The 20,227-nt window shown below is 40.3% G+C and overlaps 1 protein-coding gene across 3 annotated transcripts; it reads right to left on the bottom strand.

Annotated features, from left to right (window-relative positions):
* Nucleotides 1-1,817: 1,817 nt before the first annotated feature.
* Nucleotides 1,818-18,797, bottom strand: LOC127016438 (serine/arginine-rich splicing factor 5-like). Of its 3 annotated transcripts, none has more exons than XM_050896949.1 (8): nt 18,747-18,797; nt 16,235-16,373; nt 12,599-12,669; nt 11,724-11,810; nt 9,330-9,402; nt 5,381-5,454; nt 4,314-4,424; nt 1,818-3,343 (listed from the first exon to the last, which is right to left on the bottom strand). In XM_050896949.1, the coding sequence occupies exons 2-8, from the start codon at nt 16,358-16,360 to the stop codon at nt 3,052-3,054; spliced, it is 834 nt and encodes a 277-aa protein (XP_050752906.1). In that variant the 5' UTR covers nt 16,361-16,373; nt 18,747-18,797; the 3' UTR covers nt 1,818-3,051. The 3 variants fall into 3 exon arrangements, 2 of the variants coding, with proteins under 2 accessions (XP_050752906.1, XP_050752907.1); XM_050896950.1 differs by having other exon boundaries at nt 1,818-3,340; XR_007766497.1 differs by lacking the exons at nt 1,818-3,343; nt 4,314-4,424 and adding an exon at nt 6,188-6,438 and having other exon boundaries at nt 5,392-5,454.
* Between the last annotated feature and the right edge of the window lie 1,430 nt (nt 18,798-20,227).

Below are 20,227 nucleotides of genomic sequence, written 5' to 3'. Positions count from 1 at the left end.
AAGGCAAAAAAAATCCGATCTGCTATTCATAGTCTGTCCTCTTTAAGAAAAAAGGAAAAAAAAAAAAAAAGTGGTGACACAGCAGGAAATGGGGGGGAGGGGAAATCAGACCACCCTTCTGCCTTCTCCCCCATGTACCTTTTAAGGGCTTAAGCTTTTTTGACACGGAAAAAGCCATGGAAAAAAAGTCACGTGCACAATAAATAAAAATTTGGGCTTCAAAATCCATTATTTGTCCAGGCACCAAAATTAATATACCAAAACCAACAACTAAGAGCTGAGTAACCAGGGACTCAACCTCTCCTTTAAGAAAACTGTTTTTAGCGGCTGAAGATTCCTATCCTTGCCCTTCAAATAAATACTGAGAAAGCTGCCAAGTTCACATCTACCATAAACAATTCTTTCCCCAGAGAAAGATCAGATTTAATATTCTTAGCATTTCAAAAGCTCACCTTTTCCTCACCTAAACACTTTTGTATATCTTAGGGGAACAAAGAGCCACTGCTTGTCACCTTGAAAAACATGTAAAAAAATTAGTGAGAGGTCTTATTTCCAGCGTGTCACATTGCATTGGTAACACCACCCTACAATCTGCAGTCCTTAGTTACCTGTTGCTACATTTAGAAACCAGTACTACAGTTAACTTGGATGCAACTGTGCTGGCAAAGATGTTTAAACCACTACTACGCCAGCACAGAAAAGAAATACTGTCATAGGTGTTTCTACACTAAACCACTATCAGTTCAATCATACAATTTAAAATAAGTTAAAAAAATGTGCTTCTAAGCAGTATTAATAGCAACACAAATCTATGGGTAGACTGTGCTTTAGGTTCAGAAATAAGCTGTATTTATGGTTGCAGTCACGACAACGATTATAAACTGGCTTATAACCTCAAGGTGTTCGGGGGGGAAGGGCAGGCTGGTTCTTTGGTCTATACTCATCTTACTGTTGCCACTGCTGACTGAATCAACACAGAATTATGGAAGGGAAATGATGACGTACAATAAAGAATCAAGAATCAATAAAATTCACACATTAGCTCTATGTTTAAACAATTTGCAAGGCAAGCATGCTGTAGTCAGAAGCGTTCAAGGTCTCTGATACCGCACTTGCCAATCTCAAAGGTACTAGGCTATGCAGTGGACATTTTTGGGAGGTTTTTTTGGTAGCATAACAAATTTACCAAAGCAAGCAACACTGACATTTAACAGAGCTGAGCATACCCCAGCTTTCCCAACAGAGTCATATCTGGTAGGATTCCTCTGCAAAGTGATTTCTATTTGTTCCTTGTGTTCTTTCTGAACTGCTAGCGCATTCAGATCACATCAAGCCAAACATGCAAAGAACATGATTAGCAGTGACTTGCTCTAGATAGGGTGTCAGCCTTGAAGCCTTAGATGCACAGAAGTAGTGTGGGCAATGTAAGACTCTCTGGAACCATATTTCAAAAGTGACAAATGATTTTACCTACAGGAAGATTCCAACACCTATGGCCATTTGGTTGTTGGTTCTTCTGCTGAACTGGTGGACAAGAAGGTATCGCACAAATCTGTCTGCAAGGACTGCAGAAAGATCCATTTTTTGGATCCATTTATTTGCCATCTATTCAAGCAGCCACTGATGGCCAGGACAGTAACATCCTATCCTGTCCTCCTGTTAGCCAGCATCTGGTTACTTACGTGTCATAACTGGTTTCTACATTTTGCTTGCTTCCATATGGGTACACCTTCAAACCAATTTCCTTGTGATCATGTTTGCAAGATTGTATGAAGTGAACAACAGCAACAGTAACATTACTAAACAAAACTGCAAAGTAAGCCAGAAAAAGGTTTTATTTTATTAGGAATGGTACATTTAAACACACGTAAGACTTTGGGATTAATTTACATATTTTTCCAAAAATGTTTCCCTTCTTTAACGATACAGAAGTTAAAAAAAAAAAAATCTAATTCCAAATTATAAGAACAAACAGTATTTGCAGTGGAAATTTCTATTAATCAAAACAACTGTGCATTCAAGAGATTTAAAGAAATTATCCTCTTTACGCTTTAACATGATTTACTTTTCCTGTCACAACTGACTACGCTTTTTCTGGGATTTTTTTTGCTGCTGTCATTACTAAAATAACCTTTCTTTCCATCGAGACTATTGCTAGTCATACACACATAATTCAGTATCATACTTTTGGGCATGAAAGCTATGTCACTTTTATAAACATCAAAAACATGGACATGCATCTTGACATTTCTGTGCAGTTTTATGGAGTCACTTGTCAAATAAGGCCTCTACATACAATACCACATACTAGTGAATTACTGGAAAATTATTGTAATGGATTCCCAATAATCCTGACATCTGGGTGGTACATCTCATTTTAACAGGAAATTCCAGCTTTCATTACTGCTTAACATTGTATTGATTCACTATCCAAATGAGCAATATTCAACTGACCAATGTGTATTCCTGAAAGTCTGTTGCAAATTAAGCATATTATCAAGGTTATTTAAAGCTGGAACTTAAACAGCCTGTCAAGCCAAGCAACGGGGAAAAAAGTGAACTCTAAACTAAATTCAGCTGGTCCATTCATTCTCACACAGAAAAGTAGCCACAGAACCTTAAAGGAATAAAATCTATACTTCCTGTTCTCGGACTTAATACCAAGGACAAAAGCTAATGTAGTATTTTGGAAGTCAAAGGCCTTGGAGGTGGAGGGGACAGTGGGGGCAAGAAAGGGAGAAAGCAGCGTATTGTCTCATCCCATTACCTCAGCATCATGTGTACATAATACATCTACGATAGAAATGTTTACTAATAGCAGGGGAAAAAAAATAAAAAAGACTTCCCACTCCAGACTTCACTGAAAGGAGAAAGCTGACAGCCCCTCCTCACAGAGATGGCCTATTTGATGACAGGCACTTTGGCAATGTAAGAGGAGGTTACCCTTTCATCATGTTAACTCTTCCCCTCCCAGTTCTCATGTATAATTTGTCTCAAGTCTTCAAGAAACTTGAATCAAATTAAATGCATTAATACATCTCTAAGAGCAGGTTAACTACGGCTATGAGCAGAGCTCGACCTAGAACGAGATTTTCTTTTAGAAGAAGAGGGAGATGGGGAAGAAGCTAGCAAGCTGGAACGGTGGCTTTTCTGGGAGTAACTCTTCTTAGGTGTACGACTGCGAGAACGAGACCGGGATCGAGATCGGGACCGAGAGCGAGAGCGAGACCTGGACCTGGACCTTGATCTTGACCTGGACCTGGACCGGCTGTCCGATCTGGAAGATCCTGTAGACCTGGATCTGCTGCGAGATCTTGAGTAACTCCTTGATCGAGACCTGCTTCTAGAGAAACACAATTAAAAGCTGTAGTCTCACCTCCTACTAAATTTAAAATACTCAATTTAAATTCTCAACTACTTTGTATGCACAGCACATCCATCTGAACATCTGAATGCGCTATGCACAGCATTCAGTTATTTCAGAGTGCTGCTAGATTTCTGTTATGCTCTATCACAATAATATCTTCTTGGGCCAAGGCCAGCAGGAACTGCCAGCCTTGACATTCTCTGCTAGCTTGGCAAAATATGAACTGCCTAATAAAAGACGCCTTCCCCCTGCCCCCGCCGGGAGGAGACAAACAAATTTCTAGCCATTCATCAAGAAAAGCACAAAAATTAAAATCCATACCTGTTGTATTTATTCTCTCTAGAAACGCCCATGTAAATTAGGGTTTCTTTCAAAATGCTAAAAAAGTCTCTAAAGGTATGGAACACCAGCACACTTTAAGGCCTGAGAGTTTAACACCTTTTCTAGTTATGTGTCCCTTTTTTCATGAAAAGAAATGGATTTATTTTTAAGAGAGACAATGAAAGAGCTGCAGCTAACGTTTAATGACTAAATTAAGGCAGAACTGCTTTGGGAATAATGCAAACAAGCTAGGTGTTTTTCTTTTATTCTCATGAAAAAGTTGGCTTTCACAACGATTTGAGAGACATTTCACAGGACTGTGAAGCAGTTTTCCATTAAATTAAAAGGCTTTTAATATCAAAATTCATATTTTTTTTAAAAGTCCTTTCATTTAAATATCAAGTTTTACCTTTAAAAAAAAAGATCTTCTTCCTCTCATCCAAAAGTGTTCTATTTACCCTGTTTTCAGCAAGTTAGTTCTTATCTAAATCTGTTTACACTGCTAGAAAGTGGTTCTGTGTGTTGATATTTAGCTTGGGGCCAAAGAATTAGATAATAAAACTTTGGCATCGATACTACCCAAATCCATGCCCTCAGCAGAATTTTATCAGGTCAGGTGACATACCTGTGCCTTCTGTGATCTTCAGTCAGTTTAATTCTGCGTCCATTCAGCTCAGTGCCATCCAATTTTTCCAGTGCGCTCTTCATATCACTATAAGATGCAAATTCCACAACCCTGTATACCATCAGGAAAAAAAGAAAAAGTTTCAGAGAAACTGAAAAAGCAAGGAGAACAAATTTGTGCCTTTTTCAATCTGTTGAGTCACAGCTTGATGTTTTATCTTTGGAGAGCTAATTTTTAACTTGGTTAACAGGAAAATATGACACTAACAGTCCTAGCCATCCATACCTTTCACATCTTCTTAAACATTACCAGAACTCTCATGTGCAATGAGATTGAGAAAATACAGAAAGCTACACAAACCTGCACCAGCTGAGGAAATATCTTTTAGTCCTCGACTAAATTGCGTTCTAAAGCTGTCCAAGAGAAAATAAACTTGCAGACTCTCCTGCCCTATTTAGATTTTTAAGAGTGAATAGAAAAATCCCTTCCTTGTTTTTTTAATTTGTTTTCTCCTCAAAAAAAGTCCAAGTTGCATTTGCTTGCAGTGGCCCTAGAGCACTGTTTTGCCAGCACAGACACTCTGTTCATACTTCCCTCTCTCCTGCTTTGTCATGCAGGACCTTTGTAGCCTGCAGAATTAAGAATGGAGAGCAGGCAGCTAGGTATTCCCTATGGAGATTGGTTATGTTCATTTCCCATGACTTTGACTGTTGAACCAGTGCAAAGCAGCCACAGGTATTTTAGCCTCAGGAGTCAGATCATAAATGATTATACATAAATAACTCTTAAGTTAAAGACAGCAGAACTCAACTGTTGAAAGGTACTCTCCCGTCCCTTTCTGCTTCGACACATTGTTTTCATGGTAGAGAGTAGAGATTGAGTGCAATACCACTTCTGAACTCCTACTTACTGACAGCTTGTTTGTGTTTTGGTTTTTTTTTAATTGGAGAAATTTCAGCATCTAAGCCACACCATCGATTTATGTTTCATTTATTTTCTATTACAAGGATAATCTTGCCTTTAACAGTTTCAGTTATCATACAGATTCAGACACAAAATGAACTTACCCTTCATTCCTGTTGTTTCTGTGTGCATCCACATAGGTGACCTCCCCTGCCTTTCTCATTACATCTTTCAAGTCCTGCAGCAAAAGTTAACATTTTAGCCTTAAACAGGACAATACGAGTCAGCTAGCAGTAAGTAATACCCCCTAAAACCTTCTCTGCTAAAATTGCTTAATGCTTTTATATTTTTATATATATATAAATATATATAATATAGAAACAAGTTTCTGAAACAGCCTATGTAATAGCAGCTGCATATAGAAAGGATCCCTCATTTTTACAACTACAGTGAATAAAATATTGCTTTTAAAATAATCCTGCATCCCAAAACCAGCTGTTATGAAAACACAATGCAATACTTAAAATACCAACATATGCACTGAAATCAGAACTATAACAGATGAAAAGCAACATAGTATTAAATGCAGATTTTCATGACTAACAACCCAGTTAAATGACAATCCAATATATGCAGACAAATTCATTCTATATGCTCACCTCCCCCAACTTCACAGCAAAATTAAAACCAAAAAGTTGTAATTACTATATAATTAATAATTTTACAAAGGGAAAATTTTTTCTTGTATTTCACTTGAATATCTGTCACACTACAGTGCCACGTCAATAGACATCCTTGTCTTTAACTTAATAGAGGCTAAACACGCAGACACTGTAAAATTACTTGCTCAGCAACAGGATAAAGTACAAACAAATAATGTAAAAGGTCACTAAAAAGCTAAACATTTGTATAACTTAAAGCAGTACTTTTACCAAACAGTATCTGGTATTTTATAATCCCAGACTACTTACCACAACATGCCACAAGTGGCAGATGATATAAGAAGGTACCTTAAGCAAAGAGTTGCTTGTCCAATACCTAGCTGGCCAAGAGGAACTCTCTTACATGAGAAAGGCAGAGTGATGGCTCATAGCAATATGCTTCACGGAGGTACCAGAGGCCCTGAAAGCACTGGACATAGTCTCCAGTCTCCAGAAGTGGCTAAAGAACCCGAGGATGATCTGTGCTAGCCAATCGAGATCAAACCCAGGCAAACCAAGATCTAGATCGCCAAAAAACAGGAGTGTCATAGGAACCAAAAGGAAAATTCAGAACAGGCCAAACCCTAGAATTTCAGCCACTAGAAAACCCCCAAATCTTTGGTTCTTTTTCCTCCACACAATAAAAATGAGGGTTAACCAAATCAAGGTTGTTAGAAGAGGTTCAAAATGCACTTGGTTAGAAATATGCTTAAGGAAGAAAAGACTACAAAACAAAAAGCCAAGAAAAACTTTAGAACATTTGCCACAGAATATAAGAAGGCTTAGTTTTATCTAATCTTTTAATTAAAATTCAATAATTTTAAAAACTGGCATATGCAAACTAGTAGATATTTTCGTTGTTTCACATGTGCTTAACACAAAGAAACCTTAACAGCAAATGAAAAATGGGCCCTACAGCACCATTAAAAGTAATACTTCAACCTCAGTACGTTTATCCCAATTTAGAGATGAAGAACAAAATTTTGGCTCTGCTCAAGTCAATGAGAGCTTAACCAGACCAGGACTGCTAAGTCAAAAGGAAGTTAGAAAATGTTAATCTACATAATTATTTCCTAATTCAATAACTTAAGGCTTTAAAATTGAGGCCCCCACACTTGCCACACTATACACTGAATCCTAAGGATCATCATCATGAAATATCATTTGCAACAGTAATGTCAACATGATTAAGATGCCAACATTATTGCTCAAAAGAGAGTAAGTGTGCATGTGTTATAAAAGCTCAACAGAGTATTTGCTATTATTAGGGGAATGTTTTAAAGTTATCTGGTTTTACTTAACCAGTGGAACAGTCAAATTTTATCCTAAGTTTACTGTTCTGGTTCACCTTAAACAGCACAAGAATACCCTGTTGTCCTTAGCAGCAAAGGAAAATAAGGTGTAGGACAACCATAAATAGGAAAAACACATATTAAAAATTACATCTTGATGTAACACAGATCTACTTTTCCCAACTGCTTGAAAATTCACAGACACTGAAGAACTAATGAGGGTGTTTGGAAAGCTCTGAACATGCAGAAATATATGTTTGCTAAAGTAAGGAGAATTCTGACAGTTTGTCTACTACTTAGATATGAGATTATCTATTAACAATATAGTCAACAATTTGAGGAAACTGATCTGAATACAAATTTTATTTGTGGTTTGTTTTGTTGTTTTTTTTTTTTTAAATATCCCAACACAGTAACTTTTAAAGGAGACAGAAGTTCTCAAAGCATGGGGATCCGCACACACCAAAGACGAAATTATGTGCCTAAGTGTTAAAGCAAGGTTCCATATCGATTGTGCTTGCTAGAAGCTCAGGGATTAGAAAGGAAGAATAATGCCACTGCTGTTAATGTATTAGCTATTTTAATCTGTTGTGTAAGTAGCATAGTTAAAAGAAGTTAAAACACTACAGTCAGTATCAAAGCAGTACAGCTTCAAAACTAAATGAGGCTTGCATATGGATGTTAGCTTCAAATGATTTCTATTTAGGCAGGTATCAAGAAGTAAAGTCTCTTATGCTAACTTATCATGTAATTAAGAGAGTCATTAAAACATTTAATTAGAATCCTAAAGATTCATCAGTATGGAATCTGAATTGGGTGGGCTTCAGTCTAAAATGGTAAGTACACATAAAGCCATTATAAAAATTCACAAGTAAAAGAAAGTTACAGAAACGTTAATTTTTTTTTCAAGTTATGAATTTAAGACTAAACAGCATTATAGGATTTATTCTCCTTAACACTCCCATCTAGCTTACTTCTCTGGTCCCTACTGTCGTTTCCAAGCGCTGTTTTATAACAATCTCTTCATATACATAACTGCACAGCATACCCAGAAGATCTTTAGATGAAATCCACTTGCTCATCACATCAACTCAGAAGTTGTTTTTTTAGTTATTCAATAATTAACACAACTGCACAATTATGAACCTTTTGAACCTGTCATGCAGAAGATAAACAAACCTAGTTCAACTGTTTATCTGCATGGACTGTACCCAAGCTCTTATGAAACACATCAGTGGAGCTCCACGCAAGCCAAACAGCCTCCTCATGCAGATTTAGCTGCAAGACCAAGGCTTTGAACATTCAACATGTTCTACTGCATCTTTCAGTACACTAATTAAAGTCTTTTCATTCAAAGAATATAAAGGTTAATGAACAAGACTAAACTCCACTATTCACTCACCTTTTGTAAACAGCATCTGTTGCTATGTCCTTAAAAAGTAAACTTTCTATATACTGTATACTACGCAGAACACAACTAAAGGAATTGATTATATGGTTATTCTGTTAAAAGCCAGCTAAAAATTAGCAAAACATTAGCAAGGGGCGAAACAAGAAATAAGAAAGGTGGTAAGAAAGCTTCAAAAGACAATTACTGAAAGTTTGAGTTTTTTTAAAAATATCTACAGTAAGCATACTTTACAGTAGCTTTCTTAAGATTCCCTTTATTAATGACGTATTACCAGACTTCTCAATCATGCATCATGTCACAAAAATATTTTGCAAAACATAAGAAAAGACCATAAATTTCACTCAAAACAAAGGCATGCACTTCCAGGTGTAACAATACAAAAGGATGACATAGTTTGAATGGATGCTATGCTTCAATAATTTAGAAACAATCTAGAGTCTTCCAAAGTTTTATCAGTTGGTAAACACAAGTAAGCAACAATCAGTTCCCAACTACAAAATCTAGTTATAAAACTATTTGCACAGCTGTGAAACAAAAGACTTTTCTAAGTGTTTGAATGCTAATTTTTAGCAATCACTGAAGCTTTTTTGCTTATTTTTTATTTAGGTTAAATATTTACGATGGCTTTATTAAGAAATTAGGCTGAGAGCAGTCTACTTACAGGGTACGAAAATAAGGTGTAAAAACAGAAGACAAGATGTTAACTCACCTGCCAGCTGATACGGGATGAAAGGTTTTCAACTATGATCCTGTGTTCAGTACGAACAGGAGGTCCATACCGGCTAGAAGAGTTCAGAGGAAAAAAAAAAAAAAAAAGGGAAAAAGTCTCCAGTGTAAGGAATTTCGAACTTAAGAAATCTGATGTTTTCTATAGTTTGCTGAGAGATTTAAGTATTTTCCTTGTTGCTGGACTGCAGATTTGATTCTCCCTAGTCAAGAATATATTTAAGAGTCCACTACAAGAAGAGAGCTGCTACAATGGGATTAAAAAGGATTTTGATGAAGAACGTTATACCAAGGCAGTCAATATAGCTGCCATTTTTTCTAGATACACTGAAATAAGTGTGTAGTAGAATGAAAATAATGTAAAGAGAATTAGTTTAATTTTGGTATTTGACAGGCTTGGCTCACACATACTGTTTTGGAGGACATTCATGTAAAGGGCAATTTTTTAAACTTTTTTTTTAGTTGGTAGGATAAATTCTGGTTCACGTCAGGGAGATAGAAGGCACAATTTAAAGGCATCTTAGTTCATGCTTCTAAATTCCAAATCACTTGTTAATATTTATAAATGCCACCATGACCTATATTAGATATTTGTGTGGGTAGAAATATCATTTTAGTAAAATGAGAGCTAGATAACTGGTTGCCCTGAAATAAGCATGGCAGTTTACAGTTCCTGAATGAAAGCTGATGTTTTTCACTTAACCAAAAATTAAAGACCCTCTCAAAAATGAAAATGTGGCTTGAAAACATTCATACAGAAAAGAAGAGTAAGACATCTGGAAAGAATACTGCCCTTGCAGGTTATTTCTGTTCCCAATCCTAGTCATTCTGAATCCAAAGGGATCTGAGAACTATGGAAAAAGGTATGCCAGCCTTCTGGTAAGTAATGCAGGATTCTAACAATGGCACTACTTTGTATTACTACAAAAAGATTCAAGAATCAAGAACACTGACCTTACAGAAAATTATTCTCATCTTCTCCTCCCATAGAAACATAATCCTAAATTGTGCGTATTGATTTGTACACTGAAGCACAGGCAATTTCATTTCAGTGCATACCTCAAAGTGTCCCAATTTTTTTCAGAACATCCAGATCTTCCAGGCATTTAAACAGAGGTCCCAGAGTCCCAAAACTGGCAGGCTGAGTCTCATTTTTCCATTATTGCAAACCGCAGTCTCTTCCTGTCTGGCATCGGCAGTCTGACGTCATGAACATGACTACAACGTCAGATGCCCACGACCTTCAATCACACTTCCTACTTTAAAAGTCCACTTTTAGCCTGGACCTCGGACCAATTATACCGCATCAAGGTTACTGCCACTAAAGAAAAAATAATCTAATTAGCATACTTGCATATGCAAATTAGATGTTCCAGACACTGGTTTGTAACTGGCAGCAATTCTGACTTTGAAACAAACGCAGAGGTTTATGTCAGTTAAGTCTTCGTCTTTCTTCCAAACTCTACTCTGCATAGGCCACAGCTATAAATGTTTCTACAGAGTAAATTATTCCATACATATTTACTTCACACAGGTAGATATAAAGTACAAAGATGTAATGTGTAGTTGTTTGGTGGAATATATGCAAATCTACAGAACTTTCACAAACTCCACTGCAAGTTGGTGCAAGGTTCACCACTGGCTCACATCATTTAAAGTGAACAACTCCACAAATACTGTATGTCCACTACAGGTACTCTAGATATGAGCTACGTCCTGTTTTTCAGATTCCATTGTCGGACAGAGGCTCTCCTTCAGCAAGGCACCTGCTCGGTCAGCAAACTCAGTCAATTGGTATTTAAACTCTTCTGCACATGCTAGTATCTTGTGCCCTAGCACTGTTTCTCAAATACAGTTCCTTTTGTATGCTGTGCTGAAGTAAGCATTTTGATAACCATACAACTGGAAATGTGAAAGCTTGGTTAGATGGTAAACACCTTGAACTGTTGCTCTACAAGAATTCTACTTAGCCTGTACGCTCAGTTTAATGACAAAAGCCTCAATAGAGAAGCTCTGGCATTTTTCTTGATTCAGTGTTAAAAAAGCCAATCCAACTGCAGCATTACTCCTTCACATCATTTACACAACAGTAGGAAGCAAGACCAATGTAATGCCTACAACATGGAGAGGGAGCATTTCATAATAGGTTTGTGAACCTCTGCGAGTCAGTTAAACTGCTTTAAAATCCACATTCTCCTCAGCCAGAGGAGGTAAATAACAGTAACGGACCTTCAAGGTTTGAGAACATAAAGCTTCTTTCGTGAAGCTATACAAGAAAACAGAGCTGGATCCTAATTCCAACCACAAGAAGAAAACAGTATTTCAGTACAGTTCCTCAGTTACTGTGTTTGTAGGAAACAGAGTCCAGACCACCTACCTAGATCCACTCTGCGACTGGTAATAACTGAACCGTTGTGGGAATCTGCCCCTTCCTCTTCGGGCTCGAGCATGCTCAATTGTAACCCTTATGATAGGAACAAAACAAAACAAGCAAACAAAAAATAAAACACAAACTTTAAGTATTTGACACTGACTTAAATCTTTCGCAACTGGAAGCACATGTGCACAAACAAGAATTATCTTGCCCTTGCAAGCAATGATTTATAGCACAGTCACTGGCATTTCTTAAAGAGCCAGAACAGTGGTATTCTCTTGTCTCATTCATCTCCCTCAGACTTCCATGAAAATTGTCATGGGTCTGTAATTCAGACTGAAACAATTAAATTTCCTCAACCAGAGCCCAAGAGTAATCACAGATGGAAAAGAGTACCCAAATAAGCAACAACAACCTAATGACCTAAACCCAGCTTCCACAATCAAAATAAAAATTACTATAACACACAATGACTATAGTCCATATTGTTGCAAACTGAAGGGCAACACTCTAAATGACGAGAGGCTATCATCAACTTATTTTCTGAGGTCGACAGATAAATAACAAATAAATAAATTCAATTCACTTTTACTAATATTTCTAGTGACAAGACCTTGAGTTAGCTTTGAAGGAGAAATAAGTGTAGGTTGAGAAAACAGTCAGCCCTGCTCCAAACCACCCCTCCTCCAGTCCCAAACTATCTTTGCCTTATATAAGGCTGTAGCCAGGATCCCAGTGAATCTCTTTAGATATAGTTATGGAAGGTGTATCCCACCACAGAGCCACAAGAAATGGGTGTCAGAGCACAAGCTAACGCACTGTATTTGGATGCAAAGCAATTTTGCTGTTCTTAAGGGAAATTATGGTATGACACTTACCTTTCATCACACAACTCTTTACCATTTAGTTCATAAATTGCATCATCAGCATCCCTGTGGTCTTCGAATTCCTAGAAAGAAAACAGGAATAAAAAAGTTTTTCCCTCATAGTATATTCAAATGCTAGAAAACATGTTTTCTTTATAAATTTTACATTTCTGCAGCAAGTATCAGCCAGAACTTTGAACAAGGAAGCAGATTCCTAGTACATTTATGACTGAAAAGCCAAGATGTTCCCATTCATGACCATTTCTTCTCCCTCCACCCTACAAACTCCTTTTGCCTCCCTCAGTTGTTTCAGTATAACTATTTGCAGGACCCATATAAAATAAATTAATTAAATGACCTGGTTTATTACAGAAAAATCTAAAATACTTTTTGGGAGAGAGGTGGGGGGATTACTTCAAGGCATACAGTTTAAAACACAGCCCTACATACAGGGAAATCCTATATAACAGCATGAACTGATCAACTGCAAACAAAAGCAGGAGAGCTGTGCACTCCCAAAACCCTCTTAAGAGTTCTGGGGCTGATTCAATTCTTACTGAATTGGCAACGAAAGTGTAAACCAGAAAAAAAGCCCTTCTGATTTTTTTCTGAGTGAATTCAGCTCACTAGTCTGGCAAAAAAGTGCCTGTGTAAGAAGAGTAAGAAATATAAGTCCCTCTTCAGCACTGGCCACCTGTGAGTCTGGATCAGCTATAATATGCAATTCCATATACTGTTGCAACGGAATCTGTCGCTTCGCTTTTGGCAGCAATGCTGCTTTAGTCAGCCTGAGTAGCCTCTGCCCACTATCCAGCCCACTGGTTCTTGGCAAAGCTGTTTGTACAGCTCTGCAGGAAACTAGGTCAAGAAACCTATCCAGATGAAAAACAGCACACTTTGTGCAGGAGGTGGGGTGAAAAAAAGACAGTGTTATTTTTCAACTGGATCAGCTTCCCAGGTAGGTTCATTATGTAGCTGAACAACTGTGGTAATACCATGTCAGCCAAGGGGAGAAAGGAAAGAAATAAAGCAGTGAGAACAAGCAGCTGGGTAGGGACTGCTTGAACCAACAGTGTGGATGGAGAAAAAAAAAACAATTGTGGAACTGCAGCTTGAGAGCAATGAACAACAGAGAAGCAGCTTCTCAAGTTGAAGAAAGCGTTTGCATAACTATAAACAGCTTTTCAGAAGCAATACTGGCTTAAGCAATCTTCCCCCTTCTGCACTGAAATCTGTTTCGCTACCCAGTGAAACATCACACATCCTCGCATGATGATGCAAAGATTATCTTGAGAAAATTCATTTAGGCCCAGCATTTAAGAGTATCAGTAGTTAGCACCTACAACTCCCATGATTTCAGCTAGTTTCTAACAAACTGAATGTCTGCAAGTCTATCTAGCTTTACATACTAGTTTTATGGTCTGAAGTTTGAAAACATTCTGCACTGAAATCTGCAAAATTTAAGTAAATATAATTAGTTTCAAAGATCAAGCAATGATTTCAATCAAGCACAATGAAACATGCTTTTAACACTACAACAACGTTCAATCAAAATCACTTGGTTTTGTAGAGGTTTTATAAATATAGATTTTAAATAACCGAAAACAAAGATGAACTGACAGCCCATGACAAGTGAGGTAGCGCAAAGGCTAATGCTATTCAATGTATTTATAAATGATCTGGATGACAGGACCGAGTGCACCCTCACCAATTTCGTGGCTGACACCAAAGTGGGAGGAGAAATAGATATACCAGAAGGAAAAAGCACCACACAGAGAGACCCTGACAGGCTGAAAGATTAGGCCAACACGAATCACAAGTTTTAACAAAAGATAAATGTGAAGTCCTGCACCTGGGATAGAATAATCCTAAGCAGCAGAAAAGGCTGGGGTCTGAGTGGCTGGAGTGTAGCTCTACTGAAAAGAACATGAAAATCCTTGTGGAGAGTCAGCTAAGCGTGAGTCAGCAGTGTGGCCTTGCTGCAATGAAAGCAAACCGCGTTCTGGGCTGCATCAGTTAAGACTACAGCCAGCAGACCAAGGGATGTGATTATTCCACCCTACTTGGCATTTGTTAGGCCACACCTGGAACACTGTGTCCAGTTTTGGTCCCTCCAGCTCAAGAAAGACATTGAAAAATTGGAGCAGGACAAGCAGAGGGCCACCAAAACTGATCAGAAGCTTGGAGAACAAAGAAAGGTTGAGAGTGCCTTGTTTGTTCAGCCTGAAGAAAAGGCAGCTCAAAGGGCGTCCAGTCAAAGTCTTCCAAAACCTAAAACACAGTTACAGAGATGATGGAAGTGCTTTCCTCATGTGGGTGCACAGTGACGGGATGACAGGTAAAGGGGGGGAAAGTTTTGTTCAGATGTAAGGAAAAAATTCTTCATCATGAGAACAACTAAATTTTTTAGACAGAGTTATGGGACAATTATTCAAGCTTATTAGTGAGCTTCGAAAAGAAAATACTTCTGCCTAGGAACTGGAGAAGAGAGGAAGGAGGGTTGGCTGACTCATGTACAGGAGTTGAACAGAAGTTGTTCCTGAATGAGTCAACAGCCCTGCCCAAGAAGAGAAGAGGAACGCTCAGGGAAAGGCGATTGAGAAATAGCAGCAGTCAGAAAGGATGCACTAAATAAACTCAGGCTCACGTCTAGATCAGCCATTTACCTCCGGACTTTAAGAGGCAGGTATTTACCTACTGGCAGTCAACAAGAAGTAGCTCATACTGCATGGCAATCAGGAACCGGCACGTGTAGGAGTCAAGAAGTAATATCCGTATGAAACTAAAGTAGGCAAAGCCTGTTTTTTTGTTCTTTTCCCATAGCTTCACCCAAAGGATTGATCTTGGCAGAACAAATGGTATATAAGTCTGCCATAGTGCGAGGGCAGTATCAACCTTTCCAGTTTGAACTCAGTGCTGCAGAACAGCTAATTCTCAGTTCTCAGGAGATAATAGTTAAGAAACAGCCTGATCCTGAGTCAACTTGGGAACCTGTAAAGCTGTAAAAATTTGGACAACAGTTTAGGAGCATAGAGCTCTAGAAAGCAGTGGTAGAAAACTAAGATCCAATGAACTGTGTATTTCATTTCATAGTCTGACAGACACGTACACCCTGTGAACATATATTGATGCTGAATATGCCTAACTTTAGCTGCACAAGAGTTAAAAGCTGTGCTGCTTAAATCCAACAGCAAGCACCTATTACACCTGTTGTCTTAGCCAACTATTTTGCTTTTATGTCAGGCCATTATTTAGAGATATGACCAAGCAGACTGCAAGGAGTGAGAGAGGAACATAAGTGGTTCCGTATGAACTTTTCTCCAGGTCAAGACTTCGTCAAGTTTTGTAATGCCATAACAGGATATTTATACTGTCTTCAGAAATAAGGGATAAAATTTAAATCCATGGAAGACTATGATCAGACAATGTATTTAATGTAGCTAGAATATTACCAAGATTTTGAGCAAAGCCTGGCCAAACCCAGGTAAAACTGTAATCCCAACATCTGAAAAGCAGTCTGAAATGTATATTAATATTATCCATTTCCCATTGGAACTATTATTCTCTTAAGCATCTTCCCTTCCTTGACATCAGCCTAGCAAGGCTAGCACCTGCAAGCAAGAGAAAGGAAAACAAAGTATTGCTTACCACAAATCCAAATCCATTTTTTAGATGGATTTCTCGTATGCGTCCATATCCTTTGAAGAATTTCTCCACATCCCGTTCCCGAGCGCGTGAACTTAAGTGTCCAACAAAGACACGGCAGCCACTCATCTTAAGGTTGATGCTAAGAAAGAAAACAGCACTGTTTATCACAGTAACAAACTTAAAATAGGGTGATTAAGATCACTTTTACATCTCAGAAATCTTGGTTAAATAGGATTTGATTTTATTGTCCTCCAGGTATATAGGTTAAAAGCCCAATTCTCTATAGCCAGAGAAGTGAGAAAATCCTGTCTTACTGACCTCTAGCAGAACCTACAGAGAACTCCCAGTTTTGTCCTTTTTAGTTATATAACTTAAAGACTTCTTGTATCTGAAATAATGTTTTTGTTTGCTGTTAGACTAATAAGGCTTTTGTATCACAGAGCATGAAAAAACCCACTATAAGCTCCAAGATAAATTTACTGGGCTAACAGCAGTTAAAAAGAAAAAAGAACAAAACTGTTATGCTAATCATTGGAACAACAACATAAAACATTCTCAAATTTTTGCTTTCACCTGAAAGAATTTCTACAATAAAAGTTATATTAGCACCCAAAAGATAAACGGTAGTCATCAAATTATTTCGATTTGCACTAACCATAAAATACCTTATTTTAACAGTCTATCAAGTTATGAAAAAGAAACATTTTGTTATTATGAGATTTCAACAATGGCAAAAACAAAGGCTATTTTGGATATTCAGATTTTCAAAACTATCTACTGATCCAGTATACGTAATTTGAAATATTTTATGGAAGCTCCTTGTTTACCTTGAGTATGTCACTTCTTCAGTTTATGTTATTTAGAAATTTTTAAGTTCTTGCAACTGGAAAATATTAATTATTTGGCTCACCCAGTGAGCTTGCTGTCATACAAAAAACAAAGAATCCAAGCCCTAAGGAGTGGAAATACAATGTGATTTTATATTACAATACTGGGCTATAAAGCAGAGAGAGTAAACAGACAACATACCATGTTAGCTGTGAAAGTAGTTCAAGACAACTTGGATGCAGTATTTTGAATTGGTGTGATTTACCTTCTGTGTTAACACCCATTAGGTTTGTATCGATTAGCTTCTTTACTCAGGCTCGCTGTGCCATCAGAGAAGCGCCAGAACTTTGGAAGACAGAGTATAGGGCTTCTTATGGGGCGAGGGGTAGAAGTGTGACAGCACTTACGTAGATTAGCCTAAACTGTCCCTGAATCACGACCTGAGGTGATATCTATTTACTCGCTTTCACGTGAAAAGTTTTGTGCTTCCCCTACAAGAGGCTATGCTGCCCTTTGTAACCCTTCCCTCCTTTGTGCTCACACTTGCATTTTTATGCCCACACGGAAACCCAGCTCAGAGGACTGATTCAGCTCCATCGCAGAGTAGCTAGTCTTCCGACAGATTGTTTCCCTGATGCACCCTTACCACACCAACACTGGCAAGGCCAGCAGTGGGTATTAACGGAAAGACAGGCCCGTGCAGAGGAAGGACAGACTTACATAACCATGTGCTTTAGAACACGGGAAGAACAGTCACTTTGACAACAGCACTCATTTTGGGAACAACATAGATTTGACAGATTAAAACGACTGCATAACTGCTGTTCAATACTTTCAGTTCTTAGTTCTAGAAAAACAGGGTGGGGAGGAGAGAAGAATCACAGAAGGAAATCAACATGGGGTGGATGGAATTGACTGCCTGAGAAACTCTCACAGATACAGCTTAAGACGCGCAAACTATCTGTTCGTGCATTATTTACTCAAATATCAGGGAGCACAATGGATGTGAGATCTATATCGACACCTGCAAGTCGCAGAGCTTCACACGTTGTTCCTAGCACAATGCAACCGCGTTTGCTCACTGGTGGCTCACAAGACACCACACACCGGCGCAAAAGGACTCGGGAAGCGTGGGCCCGCAGCGAAAGACCATCTGCTCGTTCGTGTTTTTGAGAAGTCGAGACGGGACGGGGCTGCGCTAGAGTCGCCGCCTCCCCAAGGCTGGAGGACCCTCTCCTTGGGTTCACCGTCACCGATGCGTCGGCCCACCCAGTGGCGATCGCCCCTCCGCCTCTTCGCGGCGGACGCCAAAGCTTTACACTCACCTTCAAGCCCCGACGGCTCCCAGCCATCCCTCCGAGCAAAACAGACGGGATCAGCCCTCCCCCCGCAAAGCCGCGGGGCAGCGATGAAGCGCGGCGTCCTCCGCGGCCTGCTGCCGTCGCGCCTCGATTACCCAACGGCCAGCGGCCCCCCGCCGAGCGCCCGGGCCAGCGGCGCTGCGCGGCGCCAGCGAGGCCTCCGAGAGCAGCTTCCTTCCCCTCAGCCCGGCGCCGCCACAAGAAAGGCCGGGCCCGTCCCCGCCCCGCAGCAGGGCCCGGCTGCAAGAACCCTGCTCGCAACTCAACGCCCGGCCCCCCGGCCCTCCCGCCACCGAGCGAGCCAAGGAGGGGCAGACACTCACCGTCGCCGAGCGCTGAGTCCTGCGGGCCGTGAGGAAACCGCTCTTCCCGGCCGCGGCGGCAATGGCTGCCTTGTTCCTACGAGGGACCGACACCGCCGCGCGCCCCCAACGGATGCTGCGCAACCGCCAACGCCCGACTCCAACTCCCAGCGTGCCCCGCGGCGGCCCCGGCCGCGCCCCGCTCCCGGGGCGGCGCCCTTGCACGCTGGGAGATGTAGGCGCTGGGGCCGGTCAGGCGGCGCCGCGCTCCGGGCCCTGCAGCCGCCCGGCTCGGGCAGCTCGTTGGAGCAGGCGTTGCGGGGGAGTTTTGTGGGGATGAGGGTTCCCGAGGGCAGCGCCGTTCCCGAGGGGGGCGGCTTCTGGCCGGGAGGAGAGGGGTGCCGGAGGGGTGCAGCGGGCGGGGGCAGGCTGCGGCCCTGTCAGGGCGAGCTGCGAGGCCGGGGCCGTTGGGTCAGGGAGAGGCCGAGGGGGCTCCTGCCACGACCGGGCCCAGGCTGCGGGGTAGGAACGCGCTGGCAGCCAGGGCTTGCCGTGGAGCACCCTGAAATAGATCGCACTCCTTTCCCGGTGAAGCGATGCTGTGTCTATGCATCCCTGCCGACCTGTTGCCGTCCCCCGGCCATTCTACTTCATGCTGAACTGCCTGTGACTTTTGACCAAGACATGGCAAAAAAGATGGGTATCTATACAGGTTAACAAGTGGAGGAGCAAAGGCGCACGTCCAAAAAGTTCATCCGAAGTGGTGCACGTTAGCTCAGCAACTACAGTTCTGCCAACAAAAGTTCACTGCTGCCAGCCCCTAACTACCACCACCTTCTCCTCTTCAGCGCACAGAATTATGCTGCTTTGGATAAAACAGCAATACTGTCACTGCTGCTGACACCAGGGGGAAACCTTGGGTGGGGAAAAGTGGCTAGTGAAGCTGGAGGTGCTAGGCAGAAGCAGTTTTTCCATGCGTGTACATGCAGCACACTAGTTTTCTGGTTTATCAGTGTCTGAGATGTACTCATTTTATGGAATTCTTACAGTTTAATTCATAACAGTTCACATTATGATGATCAAGATAAAAGTTGTTATCCGTTTCTTCAGTATAGCATAGCTTGTTACATCTTCACCATCCAGATGCTTAAAATATAGCCACAGTTTGTTTTGCCCATTTTTTCCCCTCGTCTGATAGCATCATGTCTGGATTTCCTGATTTAACTTGGAGTAAGTATCTAAGTTAGTTACATTTATGACATCGTATGTTAGATTCAGGCATCATTCAAATTTCTTGCCCTCTAATTATTCTTTAGGATGGAGATAACCTATACATTCAACATCCATAATGAACAGAATCATTTAGGTTGGAAGGGACCCCTTGAGATCATCTGGTCCAACCCCCCAAGGTTGCCCAGGACCATGTCCGGTCAGCTTTTTAATATCTCCACAGATGGAGGCTCCACAACCTCTCTGGACAACCCGATCCAGTGTTTGACCAC

This window comes from Gymnogyps californianus, chromosome 5 (genome assembly GCF_018139145.2).
Source record: "Gymnogyps californianus isolate 813 chromosome 5, ASM1813914v2, whole genome shotgun sequence".
In the NCBI taxonomy this organism is placed as follows: domain Eukaryota; kingdom Metazoa; phylum Chordata; class Aves; order Accipitriformes; family Cathartidae; genus Gymnogyps; species Gymnogyps californianus.
The sequence above is the reverse complement of the archived record's forward strand: the minus strand, read 5'-3'. Positions and strand labels throughout refer to the sequence as shown.